At 43.3% G+C, this 24843-nt stretch overlaps 1 protein-coding gene across 2 annotated transcripts in view; it reads left to right on the top strand.

Annotated features, from left to right (window-relative positions):
* Positions 1–24843, top strand: part of CPVL (carboxypeptidase vitellogenic like) — a 129407-nt gene that overhangs the window by 44501 nt on the left and 60063 nt on the right. The window contains exons 7-10 of one of the 2 annotated variants that reach the window (XM_019443691.2): positions 4600–4666; positions 18280–18402; positions 18939–19070; positions 24067–24165. In XM_019443691.2, the coding sequence (XP_019299236.2) occupies positions 4600–4666; positions 18280–18402; positions 18939–19070; positions 24067–24165 (421 nt within the window). The remainder of the gene's footprint in view (positions 1–4599; positions 4667–18279; positions 18403–18938; positions 19071–24066; positions 24166–24843) is intronic. The other variant, XM_019443692.2, reaches the window with a different exon arrangement.

Raw genomic sequence — 24843 nt, 5'->3', positions numbered from 1 at the left:
TTCTTTCTGTCTTCTCTGCGGACCCAGAAAACAAATATGGCTCTGTTGTTTTCTACACTTTCTTTCTTTTTTTTAAATTTTTTATTAAAAAAATTTTTTTTTAACATTTTATTTATTTTTGAGACAGAGACAGAGTGCAAGCGGGGGAGGGGCAGAGAGAGAGGGAGTCACAGAATCTGAAGCAGGCTTCAGGCTCCAAGCTGTCAGCCCAGAGCCCCATACGGGGCTCGAACTCACGAACCATGAAATCATGACCTGAGCCGAAGTCGGACGCTTACCTGACAGAGCCCCTCAGGCACCCCTGTTTTCTACACTTTCATTTGTCATTTGTCCCATTATTTTGTCGCTTCCATTCTGTGTCCAGGGGCATGGCTAGGACCCCACACTTCTGCTTCCAGGTACATTGGGTCCTGGGAGCAGATTAGCCAGATTTCCACAGGATTCCCCCTCCTCTGCCCCTAGCTCAGACACCTCCTCTTTCCCTATAGACACATAATCATGATGGCTGTCCTTACAAGTTTACTCAAGTGCCATGAGCAGTGACTGTGTGCTCTCATTTTTCAGATAGAACACCTACTTCTCCCCTTATTCCTCCCTGCCCTCTCTGACCCTCTTTTGGTTTAAATCCAAACAAGCTCAGTTGTTTAACTAGCAAACACCCAGAGGGCGGAGGTTCTGTGGTGAAGAAATGCATCAATCCCCTCTAAGCCAGAGCATGCAACCCGCCATTCTTTTTCTGTCTCTTCTTCCCCTCCCCCAAAGATGGTTACAGCTTCCAGTTGACCCTCCGTGTGGATGTATACTGCTGACATGTGGTACATCTCCTCTTAGATGACATGTAAAGAGAACCTATTTCAAAGCATCCATTGTTTATAGCTGTTTTAGTTCTTTTTGCTTCAGGCTCTTAGAACTGGAAAATAGCTAATCAAGGGTAGTGCAGAAAACTGATTTCAGCTGTTTCCTTTATAGTTTACACTATTTGTTTCCCTTTGTGACTACATTCTTCTCTCCAGCTCTCCAGATGGGTGTTTGGAATAAGAAGGTCGCTTTGAAACCCATAAACGTAGGTTTAAAGAGTAGACCTTCTTTTTCTCCTTTTGAAAACCATCTTTTTTTTTTTTTCCACTGAAAAACCCATTCCTTCTGACTATTAATAGTCCGTGCCTATAAGGAGTAGACTCCTAAAGAGGCATTTGACATTCACACTTAGGCTGCCCTTGTGTGTGTTTGTTTGGAAGCAAAGGCTTTTTACTAACCAGACATTTAAATATTCGATTTTTTTTTTATTTGGAACATGCTATTGAGCCACAATGCCCCTCTGATTTAGGTAAAATAAATAACTAAATATACTAAAGAATAACAAATTTACTAACTTTGATCTGGAGTGTATGGTCTGGTACCATTCCCCTTCTACCACTGTTTATCGATTGCCTGCTATGTGCCAGACATTGTCCCCGATGCTGGTAATAGAGTAGTCAACAAGCTCCCCTAGTCCTTGGTCTGGTGCTTACCCATCTTGAGCGTGCCTGAAGTTAGTTTCTTAGCAGCCAGATGGAAACGGTACTACCATTCTATTCCACCTGCCGCTTTGTATGGGAAATAATATCAATTGCTAAAACGTGTTTCATAACCATGTGACTATGAAACTGGTTTCACATATTAAATGAGAACACTGGACGGAGCAGATCATGGCCCGGCCATAGTGGGGGTGGAATGAAGGCGAAGGATGGCTGCCCGTATGCCACTGCTGAACAAAACTGCCAAGCTTCTTGGCACTGTGCTTATTTCAGTCAAACTGTTACTGACAAAAGCTCCCCCTTGTCTGGCCTTTGTTGGCATGGAACTTTTGCTTAGATTGTTTTAACTTCTTTTTAACGTCTTGTGTTCATTATGCCTCTGACTCCATTAGACCTCTCCAAATTCTCTAGTGCATTATCATTTCCATCTACCTGCTGTGCCCCGAACCTACCAGCTTCCCTTTTTACAAAATGTATCTGAGGAATAATTTCTTTCTAGTCATTTTCCCCTGCGAGGTAGATTTCTTCTTCTTGTCCTTCAGTGTAACTTTCTACCACCAGATGGCCTTTGACTAAAATTCTAGCTGTTAGCGAAAGCCCCTGGCACAATGCTAGCAATGTTGCCAAATGGCATCGTCTGGCAGAGGCAAGCTTCCTGCGACAGCGAGCTCTTGTGACTGTGCGTGGACAGCGAGCTCGTGTGACTATGCACATACACACACGCATGCGTGCAAATGTGTGTCTAGCATGTATTATATATTTTAGCAATTCTGCTTCTAAATTTGAAATTTTATGTAGGCGTGATTCTAGATTGTATTTTTGAGCAAACCCTCACCGTGGAATAAGAATTACATAGAGTTGACTAAGACACAGTTAAACAAGCAAATGGCATATGTAAATCTAACTTACTAAATTGACTTTTTTCTTCCTTCACTCCCATTTAAGAAAGATCTACCAGGGCGCCTGGGTGGCTCAGTCGGTTAAGCATCTGACTTCAGCCCAGGTCGTGATCCCACGGTTCGTGGGTTCGAGCCCTGCGTTGGGCTCTGTGCTGACAGCTCAGAGCCTGGAGCCTGCTTCAGATTTTGTGTCTTCTCTCTCTGCCCTTCTCCTGCTCATGATCTGTCTGTCTCTCAAAAATAAATAAGCTTTAAAAAAAAAAAAAAAAGACCTACCAAAGGCTTGGATTAGCCAAATTTTTATTCTGATCCTCTTGTGGTATTAAAACTGTAACTTCCTCAAGTGGAGAACTTGGAAACTTCAGCTAGAGAATCCTGGCATTTTCAAGCTAGAAGTAACCTGGAAGGTTAGCTCCTTGAATTAAGATTGCCAGATGAAATACAGAATGCCTAGTTAAATTTTAATTTCAGATAAATAATGAATAATTTTTATAAATCTATGTATGTAATATTTGGGTCATAGTTATGCTAACACATTATTTGTTGTTTATCTGAAATTCAAGTTTAATTGGACGTCTTGTATTTTTATTTGCTAAATCTGGCAACCCTAACAACTTTAACAGATTCTCCAAGGAAATAAACTTTAAGCCAAAGCACGAGGCTTAATTGAGATTTACTATGTTAAACTGTCTGTTGCCATTCCAACTAGCAGGAAGAGAGAAGAGAAATAGTTTTTAGCCTGAAGGTTGGCGAGGGAAGGGTAGAAAATAAACTCCTATTTTTATCTCTACGCTAAAGCCATCTCATTGCCAGAACAAACATGGAAGCTATATAGTGTAGCTTCCCAGATTTAGTTGCTACAAAGGCTTTACTTACTGTAAATAATAAATACAGAAATACACCAAAACTCTACAGTGGTCTTTCATGATGGATTTCTATGGAGCCTTTGCAAATTAAGTGCAGCCAGACCCGGCAGTGAGCAGTGATCATAATGACCCAGTTTTGCCTCTCTGTAACCCTTGAACTTTCTCCTCCTCCTGGTTTTGCAGGGCCTCCTTCCTTGCCTTTCATCTTCACTGGATGGTTCGTGGCTTTTAGTCCCTCAGCAGGAAGCTGGAACAAAGCTCTGCCTGACTTTTCAGACAATGCAATCTGGGTCAAAACACTGATAGAGCTTCTGAATTCCACAAGTTTTGTTTCCTTTTTGAAAGATTTGGTCAAGTAGAGAATCATTCAATAATCTACCCTTTTCTTGCTTATTATGAAACAATTTCTGGAGTCTGTTTAAATCTATTTCAGTAGAACTCATTGAAGTGGCTATTGGCATTCTTTAGTAAGTGTGATTTTTTTGGAGCCTAGATGCCACTGTACTGTTAGTTCTATATCTGGCCATTTGGTGGTTTTCTTTTAAATTATGGTCATTTTACAGCCTTTTTGTTCTTTGGTTATTAAAATACTGAAATTGTGGGACCCCCCCCCCAATAGAAATGTTCAGGGTTCCTCACAGGAAGATGTTGGTAAGCAAGTAACATTCTCATTACTTCACCAGAAACCCACGTTAATGGGGTCATAAGGCTTGCAGAACTACCTCTAAGAATTGCTGTAGGGGGACCTGGGTGGCTCAGTCGGTTAAATGACCAACTTCAGCTCAGGTCACGATCTCACAGCTTGTGAGTTCAAACCCTGCTGACAGCTCAGAGCCGGGAGTCCGCTTCGGATTCTGTGTCTCCCTTTCTCTCAGCCCCTCCCCTGCTCATGCTGGGTCTCTCTCTCTCTCTCTCTCTCTCTCTGTCTCAAAAATAAATAAACATTAAAATTTTTTTTAAGAAATTGCTGTAATAATAGGTGAAAGCCTGTATCACTTTGCTCAAGGGTACCCTCAACAGCTAGAAGATCTAGGTTGGTAACCCAGAGATTTGGAAACCTGCCCAGAGTGTTGATGTCCCCTTGTCTCAACCTCTTAGTATCCTAAAGTAAGCCCACAATTATTTTCTAACCATCCACAGTGTGGAATGTTACATATGTGACATTTTGAAAATAATGCCTACAGGAGCTCACAGCCTAATGGCCTCTTCCTTCAAATGTGAAACTTACCGTCAAAAGGTTAGTTTTGGTAGCATAGCATTAAGCTTTTTTGATTCCATGTGATTTTTTTTTTATTGTTGTTGTTCTTCTTTTTGCAGTGCACTAACTCACTTTTTCCTGTTGTTCCCTGAATATAAAAACAATGACTTTTATGCCACGGGGGAGGTAAGTTGAAGTCCTGTGTTCTTGTGTGCTTCCAATATCCTCGGGACTGAAGTACGGTGACTCATGCATTCAGTATGTACATACACGTACACAAATATATATTAACATTAATTCAGCGCATATTCAGAATTCTCTAATTATCCCCCAAATGTTCTCTAGAACCCTTTTTTTTTTAAAAAAAATATAGGGCTCAGTAAAGTTTTGTATATCACGATGGTCTCAGTCCCCTGACATATTGTTGTGGTTGTCTCATGATGATGATTTTGAAGAGTGTAGGCCAGGTGCCCTGTGGCATGTCCCATTTCTGAATTTGGCTGATTCTTTCCTCAACGCGTAGATTCAGTGAAAACATTTCGGCAAGAACATGACACGGGTGATGAGTGAGCCTCCTTTCTTATCCCGTCAGGAGGCTCGTAATATCAGTTTGTCTCATTATTGGCGATGCTACACTTGGTCACTTGGCCCAGGTGGTCTCTCCCAGATCTCACCGTTGGAAAGGCACCTTTTTCTCTTGAAATTAATAAGTAGCATGAGACCATGTGGAAATCTGTTCCCTCCAGCTCTGTCACCCCGTAGTTTTCGCATTCATTGATGATTCCTGCCTGAATCCGTCATTCCACTGGGGAGTTGTAAATGGTGATTTTTTTGGGGGGGGCGTCTATCTTCCTATATAGATGTCATCTAGTAGTCTTCTACAGAGAAGATCTTCCCCTTTTCTTCTTTAACTCTATTTTTTCCCTAGGCTGATTATGTTACAAGTTTTTAAATTTTTTTTATGTTTTATTTTATATTTGAGAGAGACAGAGTGCAAGCAGGGGAGGGGCAGAGAGACGGAGACAGGATGTGAAGCAGGTTCCAAGCTCCGAGATGTCAGCACAGAGCCTGATGCAGGGCTCGAATTCACTAGAAGGGATATCATAGCCTGAGCCGAAGTCGGACGCTCAACCGACTAAGCTACCCAGGCCCCTCTACGTTACAATTAAAAAAAATTTTTTTTTACGTTTATTCATTTTTGAGAGACAGAGAGAGACAGAGCACAAGTGGGGAAGGGGCAGAGAGAGAGGGAGACACAGAATCCGAAGCAGGCTCCAGGCTCTGAGCCGTCAGCATTGAGCCTGACGCAGATCTCGAACCCACGAACCATGAGATCATGACCTGAGCCGAAGTTGGATGCTCAACCGACTGAGCCACTATATGCTACAATTTAACCTACAGTTAAGTTCACTTGCCTAGGTTGGCTTCAGTTTTAGGGTTTGCTTCTTTTTTTTCCATCCAGTTAAATTTAAGGTTATTTTAAACACGTATAGCAGCCAATACTTTGGGAGCCCAGGAATCCCAAGGTGCTAAGAACACCACTGTGAACAAAACAGAACAATTTCCTGCCTTCATACATTGTAGAGGCGAAGACAGTGATAAGTGAAGAAATACATATGCGCTATGCGTCAGGCGGTGATGAGTGTCATGAAGAAAGATGAAGCAGGTGGGGGTTGCAGAGTGGTGCAAGTGCTATCCTGGATACTAGAAAGGCTCTCCGGTAAGGACACAACTGGGCAGAGTGCCGAGACCAGTAGATGCGGACTAGTAGATGAGACTAGTAGAGTGATAGCTGTGGTTATCTTAGAGAAGAACTTTCCAGGAAGGAGGGATAGCAAATGCCAAGACTCTGAGGTGGGGACAGGCTTGGTGTGCTCAAGGAATAGCACGGGGCCACTGTAGAAGGAGCTGAGATGGGAGAGGCAGACGGATCACGTAGGCCCATGGAAGGTTTTGGACTTTATCCCAGGGGTGATGGGAAATCGTTGAGGGGTGCAGTGTTCGCTGAAAGAGTAGTTAGAATCAAATTCGATTCAATTCAGCACTCATATGTCGAGTGACTACGGTGGCTGAGGCATTGGACACGTATTGGAAATTCAGCCATTAATAAGACATTGAGCCTACCCTTAATCTGAAAGCCTGGCAATAGGTAAAATACTGAATGAAAAGGACGATTAGAGAAGTGGCTGGAAAGACAGATAGCACAAGGAGAGTGCCAATAGCTTACTTCTCTCAGTATGGGATCCTCAGGAAAGGCCGGACAGAAGAGGTGACAATTAAACCGGATTTTGAAAGATGCGTAGGGGTGGGTTAGTCAAGGATCTTTTGCTTATAAGTGACAGAAACCCTATTCAAAATGGCTTCAGTAAAACGGGATCATGGCTGTGTCTGGGTGCTCAAAACGTTGTCATCAGGAATTTCTCTCTTGATCTATTCACTTGACTTTGTACTGCGCTAGTTTCATTCTAAGCTATGTTTTTTTCACTGGTAGCCTTGAACCTCTACCCCATCCTCATGTTCTAAGCATAACCTATCAGCTCAACTTTTCTTCCCCAATAATTCCACTATATTCCTGAATCTCATGTGACCCATTTGGATCCCATGCCTGTTCTAGAACTACTAACTGGGGTCAAGGGGATGGACATACACGTTGGCCATAATGGTGCCTGAGGCCCACCCAGTGCCCTGGGAAGGGTGGGATCACAGTGAGGCCCTCCGCCTCTGAATCACAAGGCCTGAGAGTGGGAGATGGGTGGTGCACCAGGGAAGACCCCAGTGACGATACTAGAGGAAGGGCTGGAAGGATGCTGGATAAGCTCAAACCACAGAGGTCCACCGTAAGGGAGACAAGGTGAAAACAGTCTCAGTTTTTCCAAGGAAATGGCAAGTTAATGGAACCAGGAACTTCCTCATCTTCTGCCTGCGTTCTTCTCTATTTGGAAAGGATATTCTAACTGTTTGGCTTACTCCACTTACATCTTTTTAAAGCCAGCTATCTGGTCAGGATTATTTAGGATCTCTACCAGTAATTCCCTGCTGGTCCTTGACTTTTAACCCATTTCAGAGGCAAGTGGGGCAAAGGGGCAGGAAGTGATGCCTCTGTCATTTTGGAAGCCACCCTGAAAAATTCCCAGTCTCCACCTCCGCCAGAAGAGCGATCTGCTTACTGTGTAATTCCTGCCTTGCAAATAATGTGGTGATGCTATTAACCATGAAGTTGGACTTTCAGCAAAGCTGCCCAATTCTGGATGAGAAATTTGTCCATTTCACGTCTGCCCGGTGGTTTCATGCATGTAACTGAATGTGTGTAGGAAAGGACAGTTTTCTTTTTTACACTCTTGGCTGCCAGGATGAATACTTTTAAGGAAACCTGTGCCTTTCGAGTGATGAAGGAAGATGTGAACGAGGGCAGGCAGGAGCTGGGATGAGATGCAGTCACCAGACAGCAACATTTTCATAGGGGCTACACGGGATATGTTAAATCCAGGGCCACATCTCTTTCTAGAAGGAAGAGCACTAAATAATAACACCTTGGTGGTTTGTTTTATTAGAATGCTGTGTTTTTCCAGTCTAGTTTGTTCCATCTGGTCTTCTGTTTTAAGGTTAGGAGGCAGAATGGAAAAGTAGTTCTGGGTTAATAATCAGGGGACCTGAGATTCATTGCTGGCTTTGCCTCTCTGGGTGATTCCAAGCGAGTTCTTTAACCTCTCCTGGCCTCTGCTTTTCATCTTACAGTCGCAGGGCTTGGCTTTTCAATTAGATCACTTTCAGGGATATTTTGCTTTACTAGATGTTCAACCGTAGTTACCTAGATGTACTCTTATAGCATCTGTATACAATTGCAATTTTAATGTAATACCCACCCTCCTTCTCTCCACCCCTCCCCCAAAAAAAACCGTTGCGATAGATTTTTCAAGAAAGGGAAATCCTATCTGTTCAGAACTTTTAATTTCCTCACACTGTTCAGGAGGCTGAACAAACAATGCCACTAAAGTAGCAGGATCGTGATTGAAAAATGAATGAGTGAACTCAGAAATGCTTCTCTGGGGCTCCTGGGTGGCTCAGTTGGTTAAGCGTCTGACTCTTGGTTTTTGAGTCAGGTCATGATCTTATGGCTCGTGGGTTCGAGCCCTGTGTCGGGCTCCACCCTGACAGCACAGAGCCTGCTTGGGATTCTCTCTCTCCCTTTCTCTCTCTTCCCCTCCCCTACTCTCTCTTTCTCTCTCTCTTAAAATAGATAAACTTAAAAAAAAAGAAAAGGTTTTCTCCTTTTCAGCGCAAATGTACTGGACCTAAATATCCTTTCCATTTGCGTACTATGAGTGAGGGGTATAGCCTGATCTCAAAAGGTCTGGGGCAGCTGTTCAGCACCCTGAATTTGGTGCAAGAGAGTCTGGAAGTAATAACAATACCTACTGAATAGGATTGTTTTGAGCATCTAATTAGATAATCCTCCTCAAATATTTAATGACGTGATGGCTGTGGTGAGTACCGAACACACAATGACTGTTATTACCGTTCATGGTGAAAAGCTGGATTAATACATTGTGGCTCCAAAGCATATGACCTAATGTATATAGACAGGGCCTGAGATATTTTAAAAGTTCTGCTCACGTCTTTCTGGGAAGTGGCATTGTCTCTCCTGTTATTTTGAAATCATCTTCAAAAGAAATAGTTTGTTTTGTCTAAACAACGATGGTGGGGCTTAGAAGATGATATTTGAAAGTTTGGGATAGTAGCGAAACGTGCCGGGACCGACCCAGGCCCCCTGCCACTGCCGTGTGGACCATGGCGAGCCCACAACCAGGCATACTGTGGGATCTGCAGGCGGTACGATCCAGAAGGAAGAACCGCCTTGTCTCCTTCCCTCCTTCTCTCCATTTCGGCACAGAACACCAACTGGAATTAATTTTCTCTAAAGAGAGACAAATGTGTCTGTAAATCACCCTCCTCAAGGCATGAAAAAAATGTACTTCAAAAAGAGAAACAAGCTGCATTTAATTCACATAATTAACTTTCTTTATAAGGGTTATCCTTTCTGAGCCAGTAACTATTAGTGAGATTGCTCTTGTTCTTGAGGTACAGACTCACTTGAGAATCCTCTCAAGTGTACGTGGGCCCAGCTAGAAGTTAAAGCAAAACAGCCCTCACTGGAAGGCAGGAAGGTGGCGGCGGGAGGAAGGGGGACTGCCCATTGTTCTCTGAGCGTGTGGCTTTGCGTCCTCTCCCCGGAAAGATTCCGTGCCTATGGGTGGTTGTGGCAACGAATGGGGAGCGTGTCCAAAATGGCAGAATATGTGGTTACAACTGAGCATCTCTCCCTGATCGGGAGGAAGGGCCCAAGTTGCCTCAGAGGCAATTTTGCAACCATAGTTAATGTGAGGGCCAAATAAAGGCAAAGCTTTGAAGCTATTTAAAAATTAGTGAGCTTAATAGGATACTTTATCTTCATCTGCATGAGTGAAGTCCTGCTGGGATCATGGAGTCTGACAACATTTACTGGAATCATCATGGTCCACCGGGTTCGGGTTGCAGGCTCCCAGTAGGTGGGAGCCATGTTTGTGTAATGTGTTTCCTACACTACTAAGCAAAGTGTTTGTTGAATGTTACAGAGCAGCCTTGTGCAAGGTTGTTGCTGGACAAAATAAAAATATTGATGATATTTCTCACCAGTTTCTTTTCATCTCCCTTCCATCGCCCCTGTCTCCCTGCTCTGTGTCCCAGGCCCTGAGAACCCTCCTTTCTACTCCTTTATTTTCCAGGTCCATCCGGTACCCTACCTCCCACCCCCAGCCTCCCTTTCTTTCCTTGGCTATATTGTGCTCAGGTCCTGTTTCTCCATCATGACTATTTTGTTCCTCTCCCCCTTTCTGACTTGCCATCAGCGCACTGTCCATTAGAAAGGATCTGATAAATTAAACTTACTCTCAACATGCTTGTATCTGAATAGAAGGCATAGTTGTAATCGGGGATTTTCCAGCACTGATATACAAGCAAGGAGCGGGAGAGAACTATTCTGCAGGCCCACACCAGTATCCTTTTAGCCCAGGCTTGAATCTGGCCGCCAGAAAGAGGCCTTCAAGAGTCTATAGTTCACTAGTTTTATTTGTAGCTCTTATTTGAGAAGACTGAGAATGGATTGTAGGGCAGGCATGGGGCTAAGCACTGTTTTATGTATGTCATAGCAACCCTCTGAAGCTGGCACTATTCTTATCATCCCCATCATACAGTTGAGATGACTGAGGCTTGGAGAGGCGAGGTAGGTCTTACCAAGGTCACTCAGCGAGGATTGGGACTAAGCAGCTGGATTCCAGAGCCCAAAGACTGTAGACAAGAAACTGGCTAAAGATTGGAACCCTGCTTGTGTAGATGCTGTCTGGAGCCTCAAAACCTCCATCGCTAAGACCTGCCTCTTCCAGAAAGCAGGTGCACTGTGCGTAGAGGGGAGTCAACATCCCTTCCCTATTTCGTGCAGAATGTCTAAGGGTTATCAACCTTATACAAACATAAAAGAAGTTCCCTGTCCTTTTGCACGTTTCTGTCTTTCTGGCGAAGGCTGAGTTTTAATCGTAAAGACTTAGCTTTGATCATAAAGTTTTATGGAGTAAATGAAAGTTTCAAGTGATATAAAGGCTTGAAGTCCGTGGAATGCAATTATTTATTAAAGCTTGGAACTTGCTGAATTTTATTAGATGACATCCAAGCCGCTTTAACTCTTGAGCTCATGACAAATGTCTATTTTCAGTTATGGTCATGTGACCTGCCAATATTTCTTTTAGAATTGAAAATGAATTTGTGACTTAGAACTGGAAGTTTGTACCTTTTGGCCTCCTTCCCCCAACTCCCCCTCCCCCAAATCCTCTGCTTCTGGTGACCACAAGTCTAATCTCTTTTTCTTTGTTTTCTGTGTGTGTGTGTGTGTGTGTGTGTGTGTGTGTGTGTTTTAGATTCTACATGTAAGTGAGATCATACAATGTCTTCCTTGTCTGACTTATTTCACTTAGCATAATGCTTTCAAGTTCCATCCATGTTGTCATAAATGGTTGGCTTCCTCAGTTTTCATGGCTGGATAATATTCCATTGTATGTATGTAACACAACAGCTTTCTCCATTCACCCATCGATGGACACTTCGGTTGTTTCCATGTCTTGGCTGTTGTAGATAATGCTGCAGTGAACATGGGAGGGCACAGCTATCTTTTCAAATTAGTGTTTTGGTTTTCTTTGGATATATTTTCCAGAACTAGAATTGCTGAATCATATGGTAGTTCTGTTTTTTATTCTTTGAGGCACCTCCATACTGTTTTCCATACTGGCTGTGCTGGATTCTTTTTTTTTTTTTTTTTTTTTTTTTTTTTTTTTTTTTTAGAGAAGCATCCTTTGAATACAAAATAAGAATATATCATTTGGAAGGCAGCATAGTGTGTACCTTTGCATAAGTATGTGACCAAGAGATACAGATCAAGATGTTTTTCTTATGTGTCTATTCCTAGAGATTCTACATTTCTTTTAAGCTCATTTTGCAGAACAATAGATGTTTAGATAAAGTCGTAGTCTTGTTGGGAGCCTTCTTTTATTCTTTTTGCCCTTTTCTTTTTTAAATTTTTTTTTAACGTTTATTTATTTTTGAGACAGAGAGAGACAGAGCATGAACAGGGGAGGGGCAGAGAGAGAGGGAGACACAGAATCTGAAACAGGCTCCAGGCTCTGAGCGGTCAGCACAGAGCCCGACGCGGGGCTTGAACTCACGGACTGTGAGATCATGACCTGAGCCGAAGTCAGACGCTTAACCGACCGAGCCACCCAGGCGCCCCTCTTTTTTTTTTTTTTTAATTGCAGCAGTGTGGTCTGGAAATTAGATGACACATGGTCTAGAAATGTCTAAGAAGTTGTACAGATTACCACAATACCGAAGTTCCAGCTTTCCCCATTCATTAATTTTCTCAACTGGCCATTTTAAGGACACACGTCTTCTCTCAGAGAAAATAATGGTCCCCAGTGAAATAAGAGTCTACCCCGAGGCCAGATGAAGTCAAGGTCCCTCTCACTCAGTCCTGTCTTCTGGGCTGCTGTATCATTTGTTACTCCATTACACTTGGGCTCTTCCCCCGTTTTTGAGGTTTTTCAATGTGTGTATAAAGCTCTCTTTAAGGCATATCCCCTTATTTTCTTTGATCTCCTCCATAAGTGGGGGTGGTTCCACCAACAGTCTGTGGTTGGTGATATGCTAGAGGATACAGCACTGCTATGACTCCTTCCAGAAGGGTAGCCCGCCCTGTGTCCTTCTGGGGACACGAAGGAGTTATGACCAGCCCATAGCTGAGTTCTTCAAAGAGATGTTCATTCCAGGTGGAGTGGCTGGGGGAGCAGGGACAGAGCAGAGCAGGGGGTGCTCAACATACCAGTCCTGAGGCTGACAACTCCGCCTTTTCCATTTCCAGGCAGGGCTTAGGAACTAGGACCCGTGGACAGTGACGCTTTGTGTCCAGGCTTCGGTGTGTCTCATTTCCAAGGCCATTGCTCATTATCCTGGGTGAAGGTTCCACATGTTTTACCATAAAACGTATACCTAGAAGCAAGGCAGAGAATGACTATAGCTGCACCTATTTTTTTTTTTTTACCTAAACTTTAGTAAGAAATGCAGACGAGAAACGCAGAGCAGCTCAAACAATAGTAACTGCTAACATATGTGAAATTTCTGCAAGAGGACGTTGTTTCCATTATAGTATTATTCTCTGACACGATTTTTTTTCTTCTAGGGGAGCTGATTTTAGATATGAAATCTTTTTTCCTCCTTTAAAAGTAACTGGGTGGCAGGGGTACAGGAAGCCCGCTGTGAATGTTGCGGGAACATGTAAGAAGGGAGGGCTGTGACGGAATACGCAATTACAAGTTTCTTTAAGTCCCTAGTTCATTGTGCTTTTACACATCTGGATAATTAACCAAGCATTACATTTTCTCTAGACTATTTTTACAAGTACAATATGCTCCCAACGTGATTTCCATTAGGCTGTTCCAAACATCCTTTAAGAACTCAGAAAGATTGCAGACTGAGATTGAAAACCACTGTTCAGCTGTGATGTTGAGACCTTTTCCTCTCGTGGGGGGAAATACAAGACTGAGAGCTGAATTCCGAGATCCTTCCGATGTAAGAGGAAAACTGGAGGCTTATTGCTTTTTTAAGCCCCAGGAATACAAGCATATACAAACACACCTTAATATCTCTAGTCCTCCTTGTCAGAGCCGAGCTCAAAATATGGTCACCATGGGAAAACGTGAGCCACACAACAACGGTGCTGGAAACTGCAGCTTGAAGCTTTTTTAAATATTAGGAAGGAATAATAAGGGCGGACTAAAATCCTGACGTGTCGATGGCTAACCTAATTTGAGTGATTGTGTTAGAAGAATACCTTTGTCTGGCTGAGGTCCTCATTCGAGGGTCACTGCTGAATTCTGAAACAATATATGTTCAGATAGTTAGTGGCCACGCTTTTCCTCTTTTCTTCTTTTATAATCGCTTTGATGCTGTTTCGAGCTTTTATGAGGCCAGGGTCTGATCTTCTGGTAGAAGGTTAGTGCTAATTCACAGGCTTTAGGAGCTTCACCGGCCAGCTGCTGCCCACATTGATGAACACCAGCAAGAGATCGGAGAAACCACAGGGCTGATAGTTGTGCTGGTTGTTGTTCCCATCGTTGTTATAGGCAGGACTCAGAACAAAAGAAACAAGAGTTCATAAAATTACAGGATTGCGACTGGAAGTCCTAAGGGCCATAGAGTTCATTTCTAATAGGTGAACAAACCTAAAGTCTCTCCCCAAAATATACGTCTCTATTCTATTTAAAATACATCCAGAAAAGAGAAAGCTGGGTAAATAAAACATTTGATTTATTGTCTGGTTGTCTTTGAAAGTGCTGTGGTGGTCAGAGATCGTTAAATTGAGAAATAAATGATTTGGGAAGAATAAACTAACCCGATCTTGCAAAAAAAAAAATAAATAAATAAATGTCTCCACAAGGAGAGTGAAAATAATTGAAATTTCATTATAATGTTTCAGTGTCTGTTTTCCATAAAATAATCCCATAATTGTCTACTGTGTGACAGCCTGAGCCACTCAACCAATGGAATGATTAATGAAAACAGCAGTGAAGGATTTGTCACACTGACACAGGGCACGGAAGTGTGTGATAGTCATTAGAAAGCAAAAATGAGATAAACATCATCGTTAGGAGAGCAGATGTGGACTGAACAGTGAGGAATCTGTTTTGGACATGGTTGTAGAACTCCCCATGTTTTCTTTGAATGGCCAACTTAGCAAGCTTGTAGGGGATGAACCCAGGGCTGAGCCCCAGCTTGGGAGACCATAGACTCATAGTCTATTCCAGGACCCTTGACTGAAATGTGATTTGATATGAGAGATGGGAGATGTGGAGGCAGCCAAGCCTAGATGAAATCCCAGCCAGGCACATGATTGAAATGCATAGACCCTTGCTTTCATCGTTTTAAAACATAGGAAGATAATGTTAACTGTCAGGTGGCTCAAATTAAAGTGGGGGAGGTAGCCTATTCATAGTAGATCATAGTAGATGCTCAGAAATTGAGTGGATGTTCCTTCTTAATTTCCTGCCTGGATATATCCCAGATACACATGATGGTCACGGGGGGGGGGGGGGGGGGGAGGGGGGGGAGGGGGAGGAAAGGTGCCATAAAAATGTGGCTGTTTTCGCCTAAATTTGTCATCACCTTCAATAGAGCAATTTAAAGTACACGCCCTTCCATCTCAGAAAGAGCGAAAGAGATGTTCTATCGCTAGGTCTTATAACAAGACAACTTAAGGGATGACCTCCAATAGAGAAAAAAATGTTTAGCAGTAATGACAGGTTAGTCATTCATTTCTCAAATGTGTCTTCATGGTCCTACTATGTGCTGGGCAAGGTACACCTTGTGAGAATAATAATCCATGAAATGGTAGACTTTGCCCTATCACATTAAAAAAAGTTTTTTTTAACATTTATTTATTATTGAGAGACAGACAGAGACAGAGAGAGACAGAGCATGAGCATGGGAGGGGCAGAGAGGAGGAGACACAGAATCCGAAGCAGGCTCCAGGCTCTGAGCTGTCAGCACAGAGCCCAACGCAGGGCTCGAACTCACAAACTGGGAGGGCACGACCCGAGTCGAAGTCGGACGCTTAACCAACTGAGCCACCCAGGCGCCCTTGCCCTATCACATTTGAGTCAAGTTTTCTGTAATATTTTTTCAAAACGAAAGCATTAGCTTTACGAGTTTTGTGTTGTATTCATTTTCGTGCCTTCTCAAATATCTACTGTGATGCTTTGACAGAAGAGTTGCCTAATAAACCATTACTGAATGAAGATTGTACAATACAGGTTTACCACTGAAACGATTACTCAAGGAAATTTGGCCTCTTTTGTTCACCTTACAGAAATTATATTCGATAAATGTTCACTTATTGTTCCTCGCAAGAGAATATAGCACTTTTGGGCAGCAAACCGCATTTCAGGCATGTAAACACATCTTCTTATTACCACAAGGACTCTAAAATGTGCTCATGGTTATGAATGGATACGTTGTTTTGAGTCAATACTTTGCCTAAATAATTACTACACAGAGGTCTGCATCAGTGAGGAGATCCTGTATAAATTGCGCAGATTACGTAATTGTATCATACCTTGGAAGGTGTGTCAGTTTGGGAGTAGGTCAGGGCAGGTTTGATTCTGATTCTGCCACTTAACATCTCTGAGCCTCAATGCCCTCGTATTGAAATGGGAGTAATGGCATCTCCAGCATGCGATTACGGTGTAGAATTAGTAGAGCTCTCGGGGGCTCCCAGCCTTTGAACTGCAGACCCCTGCAGAGCCTTGGAAATATTACAAAGGGTCTGCAGACTCATAAGTACCCACATGATGCCTTTAGTCTATTTTGAACACATATGCATTCGCATTTTTCAAATGCAAGTAAGTTAATTCAAGACCATTCATTCGATAACTGTTTACTGAGCACTAACAGATAAACAGCATCAGGCACAGGGGACATACTAACCCACAAAACAGACGTGGAGCCCTGTGTTCGTGGATCTTTGGTTCTAGTGTGGGTGGGAGAATAACGATGCACAAGATGAATTAGTTGAAGTGTATAGGAAAGTGAATAGGGTTCAATGAAAACATAGAGAAAAGAAATATAAAATGTCAAAAAAAGGGGGTGTCCAAATTTTAGAGGAAAAGCATCCCTAGAAGGCTTCACTGAAGGAAGTAGGGGAGTTAACCATAAGGACACTGAGGGAAGAGTATTCCAGGTGGCGGGAACAACTAATGCAAAGGCCCTGGTGGAAGGGGCCAGTATGGATCACAGTCATGATTATGGTCCAAGACGGGCTGGAGAGGAATGAGCAAAAAGGTAGCAGGGGATAGTGTTAATGAAGTGACTAGATCATGCCAATCCTTATGCCTCCAAAAAAGCACTTTTGCTTTTACTCTGAAGGAGATGAGAAGTCATCAGAGGGTTCAGATTTATGTTTTAGTAGACCACCATCTTGAAAATAGACTGGATGAGGGGAAGGACAACAGCGGGGGCAGGGGGTGGTGGCTAGGCCACTGCAATAATCCAGGCAAAAGATGAGCAAACCTGGAGCAAGGTGATGAAATATGGGTATGTGAAAACACCGGATCCTGGACCTATTTTGACAGAATAGGTGCAATTGACAAGGCTCGCTGATGAACTTTTGTGGGGAGAGAGTGTGTGTGTGGCGGGGAGGGGGGGGGGGGGAAGAATGGCACCAAGATTTTTGGTCTAAGCAGTCAGAACAGAGTTAATAATAGAGAGGCTGTTGGAAGGCTTGGGGATTAGAGCTTCATTTTGAACATATGAAGTTTGATATTAGACATGAAGGTGGAGATGGTCCAAAAGGAAGCTTTTTAATGTAAAAAATACAAAACAATTTTTTTAAATCTCCCTGAATAGTAGCTTTTGTCAGCATAATCTAAAAGCAGAATTATAATGTTTGCATCCACAAAATATTTTAAAATTGGAAAAGAACTTTGTACTTGGAAAGGTTGGAAACAGAGATAGTTGTCAAGTGACAATTTCAGTAGCCAATAAATACTACTTTCCTTTTCCTCTTGCTTTAATACATGTTGCTTTCAAGCTGCATCATCGTAAGTATTTTGAAATCTTAATTTTGGCCTTGGGGGTTTCTTTGTCTTTGTAAATGAAGTTTTCAATGGAGCTTTCTGGTAAGAAAGGTTCTGTGGGTGGCGGAATTGTCTTCACTGGCCCATGTTATTTTGGAAGGAAATTAGACTGTTCGCCCATTACACATCCACTTGTCATTTTTTGTGCACCTCACCCATGACTTGCATGTCACGGGTGCCATTTGGGATGCCAAAAGAAGTGACAGAGCTCTGTGCTATTGTGGAATTTACAGCGTAAGGTAAAGAAAATATATGGTATGTCTCATGTGGAAATACTGCTGTCTTACTTTAATTAGCTTAAACACATAATTTTATACCTTTTTTTAATGTTTGTTTATTTTTGAGAGACAGACAGACAGGGTGTGAGCTGGGGAGGGGCAGAGAGAGAGGGAGACACAGAATCGGAAGCAGGCTCCAGGCTCTGAGCCATCAGCCCAGAGCCCGACGCGGGGCTGGAACTCACGGACCGCGAGATCGTGACCCGAGCTGAAGTCGGACGCTTAACGGACTGAACCACCCAGGCACCCCATAAACACATAATTTTTATAGCACCAATTTGTGATGGTTCATTTTAACACCCGCCCTTCTCAGTCTTACGCAGGGAAGTACGTGCCAGCCCTTGCACACTATATCCATACATTGAACCCCGTGATGACAACGAAAATCAATCTGAAAGGAGTTGCTATTGGGGATGCGTATTCTGATCCCGAATCAGTAGGTGTCTCCTTTTTCTTTTCTGTTCTGTCCCTGAAAAGATTAAATCCCCTTTAGTCAAATGGAGGCTCCTCTTACCTTAGAGACCTAACTTGGTAGAAGGAAATAGTGTTGCCCAGTTGATTTTCTAATGATTGAAATCTTCCAATTTTTACAAAATGTTTTAAGCTGTCAACTCCCTATGTCAGCCTAGATTGGGTGTGAGTGCGAATGTGGGGCACGCACGTGTGGGTGATACGTTTGTGTGAATTTTGTGCACATGTGGGTTGTGTGTGTATGCTCGTGGTATGTGTGGGCATTGTGTGTGGTATGTGTATTGTGTATGTTTGTACGTGTTGTGTACGTGTTTGTGTGTTCTGTGAGATCTGTGTGTGTGAGTGTGTGTGTGTGTGTGTGTGTGTGTGTGTGTAATTGTCTTGCTTGGCTAATTTCAGCACCCACTCGATGAATTACAAAGGGTTATTTCATCAAGCAAGTGGGTCCCTAACTTCTCTCTTTCTCTCCGTGTGGCATTTGTGTTTCTCTTCTCTCCTCAGATCATAGGGGGCTATGCAACATTCCTGTACCAAATTGGCTTATTGGATGAGAAGCAGAGAAAGTACTTCCAGAAGCAGTGTGATGACTGCGTGAAATACATCAGGGAGGAGAGGTGGTTTCAAGCCTTTGAAGTGAGTTCTGGGGCCTGCGTTGCCCTGGAGCAATGAGAACCATCTGAGGAGGGTCCTAGAATCCCCGTGGCACTCAGGCATTTTGTTGTTGTTAGGGAAGGTCTATCTGGGATGCTGTCTGAGCTCAGGAGGCAGATGTGTGGGCTGGAAATGGAGAAAAGAACTGTCCCGGCCTCTTTGAATTTACTTGGGCTGTATTTTAAACCTTCGATCACCTTGGAGTGTTTATCTAACTGTGTCTTTCATTAACTGTTTTGATTTCTTTAAATGCTGTGTAGCCCTAAAGGCGTACCCTATCACAAGGAAATCAGAAGAAAGGCTACCCAGAAAGTGGGTGCATGTGCTTCAACCTATGCTCTATCCACACACAGTGTTTCAGCTGGAGAAGTGGCCCCAGTGTGTAACAAATGTCACACATTCCTGTGCGTCAGGAACAAAGGTTATGAAGTATAGAAACCAGCACCTTTTACAGAGGGCCTCTGGTGTTTGTAAATATTGTCACATTACTTCCCCAAAGCTGAATTTGAGGATCAAATAATATGGGTATATTCCTCACCCTTTTTGTTGGGGGGAGAGTTATTTCAAATCTGAGACTGTATACTAGATAGTAAGACATTCGGGGTTTTGTTTGGGTTTGATTTGGTTTTGCCAGTGCACACAAAGACCGTGTATCCACAGTCTTCCTGAAGGGTTTTTGTTTTGTTTTGTTTTGTTTTGTTTTGCTGCTTTTGCCATAGAGCCATCATGTTTTCTACACAAGTAAACGAGGCAAGGATTGCATTTTGAGGACTTCGGTCTTTTTGTTATTGGGAGCACATCCTGTATCATTAATGCTGAGGCCTGGTATTAGCAGTCTTCTAGGCACTGAAAGTCAGCTGGTTCAGATCAAAACGAGAGACATACAAACTTAGAAGGGGGTAAGAAATATAAAATGCTCCATTTTATAAGTAAGGGCGCCTGGTGTGGCTACAGAGTGTGGATTCAGAATCCTGTGCAATTGTCAATGCCAAGGAAGAGGGATCTTATGGGGACAGGGAGGGCTGCCTTTCAACTTGGGATGACTATTTTCAGTCTAGTGTTAGGCGCTCTGTTGTAGTAAGCGGAAAGGGTGAAAGGATTGAACCGTTAGAATTTAAAATTAATATCAAATTTTACATCATGTGAGACCAATAAGCAAGTGAGATATTTGATGTGTTTGTGAGGAAGCATCCAAGAATTATTGATGTTAAGAGGAAAAACATCTGACTGGCCCTGAGGGATAAGGAAAGCAGAAAAGATGTCCATGATGCATGATGCGGTAGCCTGAGCACCCACAGGTTTAGTGAAACAGTTGACAAGTTCAGGTTATTCTTTGCATTCGGAGGTAATGAGGAGACGCCCTATAAGGTTAGAGTTTCTGCCAAACTAGATTCATCAGGAAAAAAAATGCAGAAAGACACCAAAGTACAGTACAAAACAAAACGAAAACAAAAACAACAACAAAACCTAAAATCTTTGAAGGTATGCAATGTCTCTGTGACCATCGGTCCAATATTTGGAGTGATGAATTAACATAAAAACCTTTGTTTTTTCAAGGGAAATAGATAAAATGGCACTTGGGAAAGTAAGCAAGTACTCGTCAAATGTGTTTCAGTATATGCGATAGAAGTCTCCCAAGAAATCCTGAGACCCGAGCGAATACAAATGTCAAAATCACAGGCCTAAATAATAGAGCCTGTTTGATGCTCTGGTCCCTTAAAATGATTTAGTTAATCAAAGAGCGGTAACTCAGAGCTGGAGGGAAATTTATAGATCATCCTCTGCCCTTACACACACACACACACACACACACACACACACACACACACTTCCTTGGGGAGGAGGCTAAGGCCCAGAGGGCCTGCCTTCAATTGCCAGAAGCCACTTAATAGATTCTGGAAGGCCTAGAGCTAGAATCCACCCCCACCCCAACACCATTCCCACCCCAGTATTTCTCCTGTGGTTTCAGGCAGTCTATAAAAATCCTGGGACAGGGGCACCTGGGTGGCTCAATCGGTTAAGCACTGACTTCGGCTCAGGTCTCATGATCTCGTGGTCTGTGAGTTTGAGCCCCATGCCGGGCTCTGTGCTGACAGTGTGGAGCCTAGAGCCTTCTTCAGATTCTGTGTGTCTCCCTCTCTCACTGCCCCTCCCCTGCTCATGCTCTTTCTCTCTCAACGATGAGTAAACATTAAAAAAAATTTTTTAAATAAAAAGATAAAAATAAAAATCCTGGGACATTTAGACATTCTGCAAGGTGCACAGTGGCCCGTCTCTGGTCCTGTATTGTCTCCCTTATCATGACAATGTTCTGGATCACAGAGTTCTTTTTGTGAAGCAAGTTTCAACCAGAAACTGGATTTCACAGGTCTGGACCACCCACCTTCTTTATTTGTTTGATGATAAATGATTTTTTACTCTGAAATCAGATCCATGCTTAAGGATTGAATTCATCTTCCGTTGGTGTTGATAATTTCTAAAGATAAATACCCCAAATGCTGCATCCATTCAGGACTACCGCTGGCCTACAGTGTTCCCTCTGCATGGACAATTTAGAAAAGGGCGTCTTCCTCTGGGCTGACATAGTCCTATGGATTCAGGGCTTGGCAAGTGGACATCACCATTGTATGAGCTATCTCATACATGAGCCATGAGATGGCTCACACAATGGCTGTTTCTCCAAATGCAGCCCAAACCTAGTTATCCAGCTTGGCAAGCAGAACTTTGGCTGGTTCTCCGGCCCTTCTCACCCCTCCACCAGGCATCCCCATGACGTGCACAATCTGCACAGCCAGAGCCAGTGGTCCTGAGCGACCGTGGCATTGCTGGAGCATACTTACTGCCTCCTCTCCTTTCTACAGCGATGATCCTTTTCATACATGGTCCCTAGGCCTGTGGCCCTAGTAACTTGGATTAATTAACTTTGATAAAGAAAACGAATCTAATGCAATAATAAAATTTTGTATTAAACCCAAGAGCATGGCCAGAAAGAATTGAAGACTAGGAGAGACCTCAGTGTGACCCTTGGGGAGCTAGGGTGTGTGTGGTAGAACACATGGGCTGAAGAGGCGTGGCCTGGGCTTGAATCTCAAGTCTGACGTTATTAGTAAGGCGTCCTTGGCAAGTGGCTTAACGTCTGTGTGCCTGTTTCCTCCCCTGTAGAACTAGGATACTGGTAACCTATATTCTTACCTTGTAAGAAAACCTAAAATCGCACCTGATCGTCGATTTTGAAAATGTGCCGAATTCATCCTTTTACAAGAGCTCCTTACAGACTCAATTTCCTCATCCCAAAACGTCCCAGTGTTCTCAATCTCTTTTATGACAATCCCTTTCATCTTCTGGCCCTACCCCACAGCCTGCTTCAGCCCTGCTGCTGCCACTCTCCCCCTACCCCCCCGCCCCCACGCAGGGGCTGGGTTCTTTCTTACCTACTCTGTAAGGCACTTGGTTAGGAGGTTAGAGGGGGTGTCCTTGCTCCTCAGTGCTACTTCCAGATCATATCCTTCTGGAAGCTCTGAGTGTTGACTCTCATATCCTCACATGATACCACCCACCACTTTTTTTTTTAATGTTTATTTTTGAGAGGCAAGGGGAGGAGCAGAGAGAGAGTGGGGGAGACACAGAATCCACAGCAGGCTCCAGGCTCTGAGCTGTCAGCACAGAGTCCGACACGGGGCTCAGACTCACGGACCATGAGATCATGACCTGAGCTGAAGTCGGACACTCAACTGAGTGAGCCACCCAGGCGCCCCACCACCCACCACTTCTTGTAGTTACCTACAACCCTCTGGCTTTCTCCTTCTCATCCTCTGAGTATTATAGCTCCTGCCTCACTGTCCTTCTCTCTCAAGGGTATCATGCTTGCCATTGTTTCTAGTGATCACACTATCTGCATGAATGACCCTTTTAATACCTGGCCCCTTAGTTCTTTAGCTTCCTCTCTTTTAGTGATCTTGTTCTCCTCTTTACCTTAGCTGTTCAGTCCCCCTCCCAAAAACAAATCTGAAAATCACTCCACGATCTCAGATTCCCATTGTGCCAGCTCACTTTTCTGAATATACAAACTCAAATAACCGTCCTGCAACCCCACTGTCTTCCGGTCCATTGATCCTACTACAGTTTCAGGATCCTTAACTCCTCTAAATCTTAGCTTCTCTAATTACCCGACTGAAATTCAAGGTCAGTCCACCTCCTTTGGCTGGACCGCCATCCTGGCTACAAGTGCCACTCTAGCACCCCACACCTGCCTCTGTGCAGCTGCACGTGACTGGAGAAGAGCACGCAACCATCGCTCTCACCTCCGCTGATGACCACCTTTTAAGGTCAGGAGTCCAAAGGGAACTTCCGCCAACTCCAAACACCTGCGCATTTGTCCATACCCTCTGCCCTCTCTCCTCAAACTGTGGGTGAGTGGTCAGCCATCCGTGTTACGGCTGTCCTTCCCGACAAGCTCACTCCCACAGTCGGGGCTTTGGGCTCACTGTTTCCCCTGCCTGGAATGTTATTTCCCTAGATGTCTCCATGGTCTACTTCCTTCCTTCCAACAGGTGTTTACTCAAATGCCACTTTCTCAGTGAGACCTCTGTTTCCTCCTCCCTGCGGCATCCGTGCTCACACACACACACACACACACACACACACACACATAGGCCCACACACCCCCATGACATTCCCTACTCTTCTCTTTACTTTTCTCCTTAGGACTCTCACGCTTACCTTACTGCATGTTTTGCCTATGAGTGCTTGCTTATTGTCCTCCTCTAGAATATAAGCTACATTAGGGAGGACTTTTGCTCTGTCATCTTCACAGGGCCATGTCCCCAATGCCTGAGACAGTGTCTAGCACAGAGAAGATGTGCGATAAAAGGTTGTTGAACAAAACAATGGAGGAGTGTCAACGCAATGACAAATGTCTGTACGTTTTTACCTACCCTGATGTTTTCCTTGTTTCTTTCTTCCCTCTCTCCCGACCTAGGTACTGGATAAACTACTAGATGGTGACTTAACAAACAATCCTTCTTACTTCCAGAATGTCACAGGATGTCCTAGTTACTATAACCTGTTACAATGCAAGGTAATGAGTGCAACAGTTTACAAACTATACTAGTGTTTGCTTAAACCTTTTGGTAACACCAAACGTCCTTCAACTTGAGAAATACTATAGCTGGGATGGGGGGTGGGAGGGGGGTAGGTGATGGGTGTTGAAGAGGGCATCTTTTGGGATGAGCACTGGGTGTTGTATGGAAACCAATCTGACAATAAATTTCATATATTAAAAAAAGAGAGAGAGAGAGAGAGAAAAATACTATAGCTGACTTTATACTAGATAAATATGTCCTAACTGTAGTGCATTATTTGGTCTACTAATCTGTAGGATTTTTTCCCCACTGATGTTGTATATGTTATAATCTGACCATCAAGAATGTATGATATTCCAGATAACGCAGAACAATCTCTGATTAACACAGTTTCCCCCCAGTAGAACTTGTGATACAAAAGTTCTTTTGTCAAGGATAGGCCAAGATTGCAGTTCTGGGGATTAGGTTCCAGAACGCCAAGACTATAGTGAATTTCTTGAAAGTGTCCACATTATTTGTTCTGTACTTAAGGCAGCTTGGATAATCAAAACTGCCAAAGCCTTTATGAAAATATTTGCTTTGTCTTACTTTTAACTTAAGAAGGTTTGTGCGCTTAGTATGGCCCTCACTTCAAGCTCTCTGGAATATTTCTTAAAGTATTCAAGTAGTTTTCT

Source organism: Panthera pardus, unplaced genomic scaffold (genome assembly GCF_024362965.1).
Source record: "Panthera pardus isolate Hobbes unplaced genomic scaffold, ASM2436296v1 HiC_scaffold_8, whole genome shotgun sequence".
Lineage (NCBI taxonomy): Eukaryota > Metazoa > Chordata > Mammalia > Carnivora > Felidae > Panthera > Panthera pardus.
This window is presented reverse-complemented; position numbering and strand designations above follow the sequence as displayed.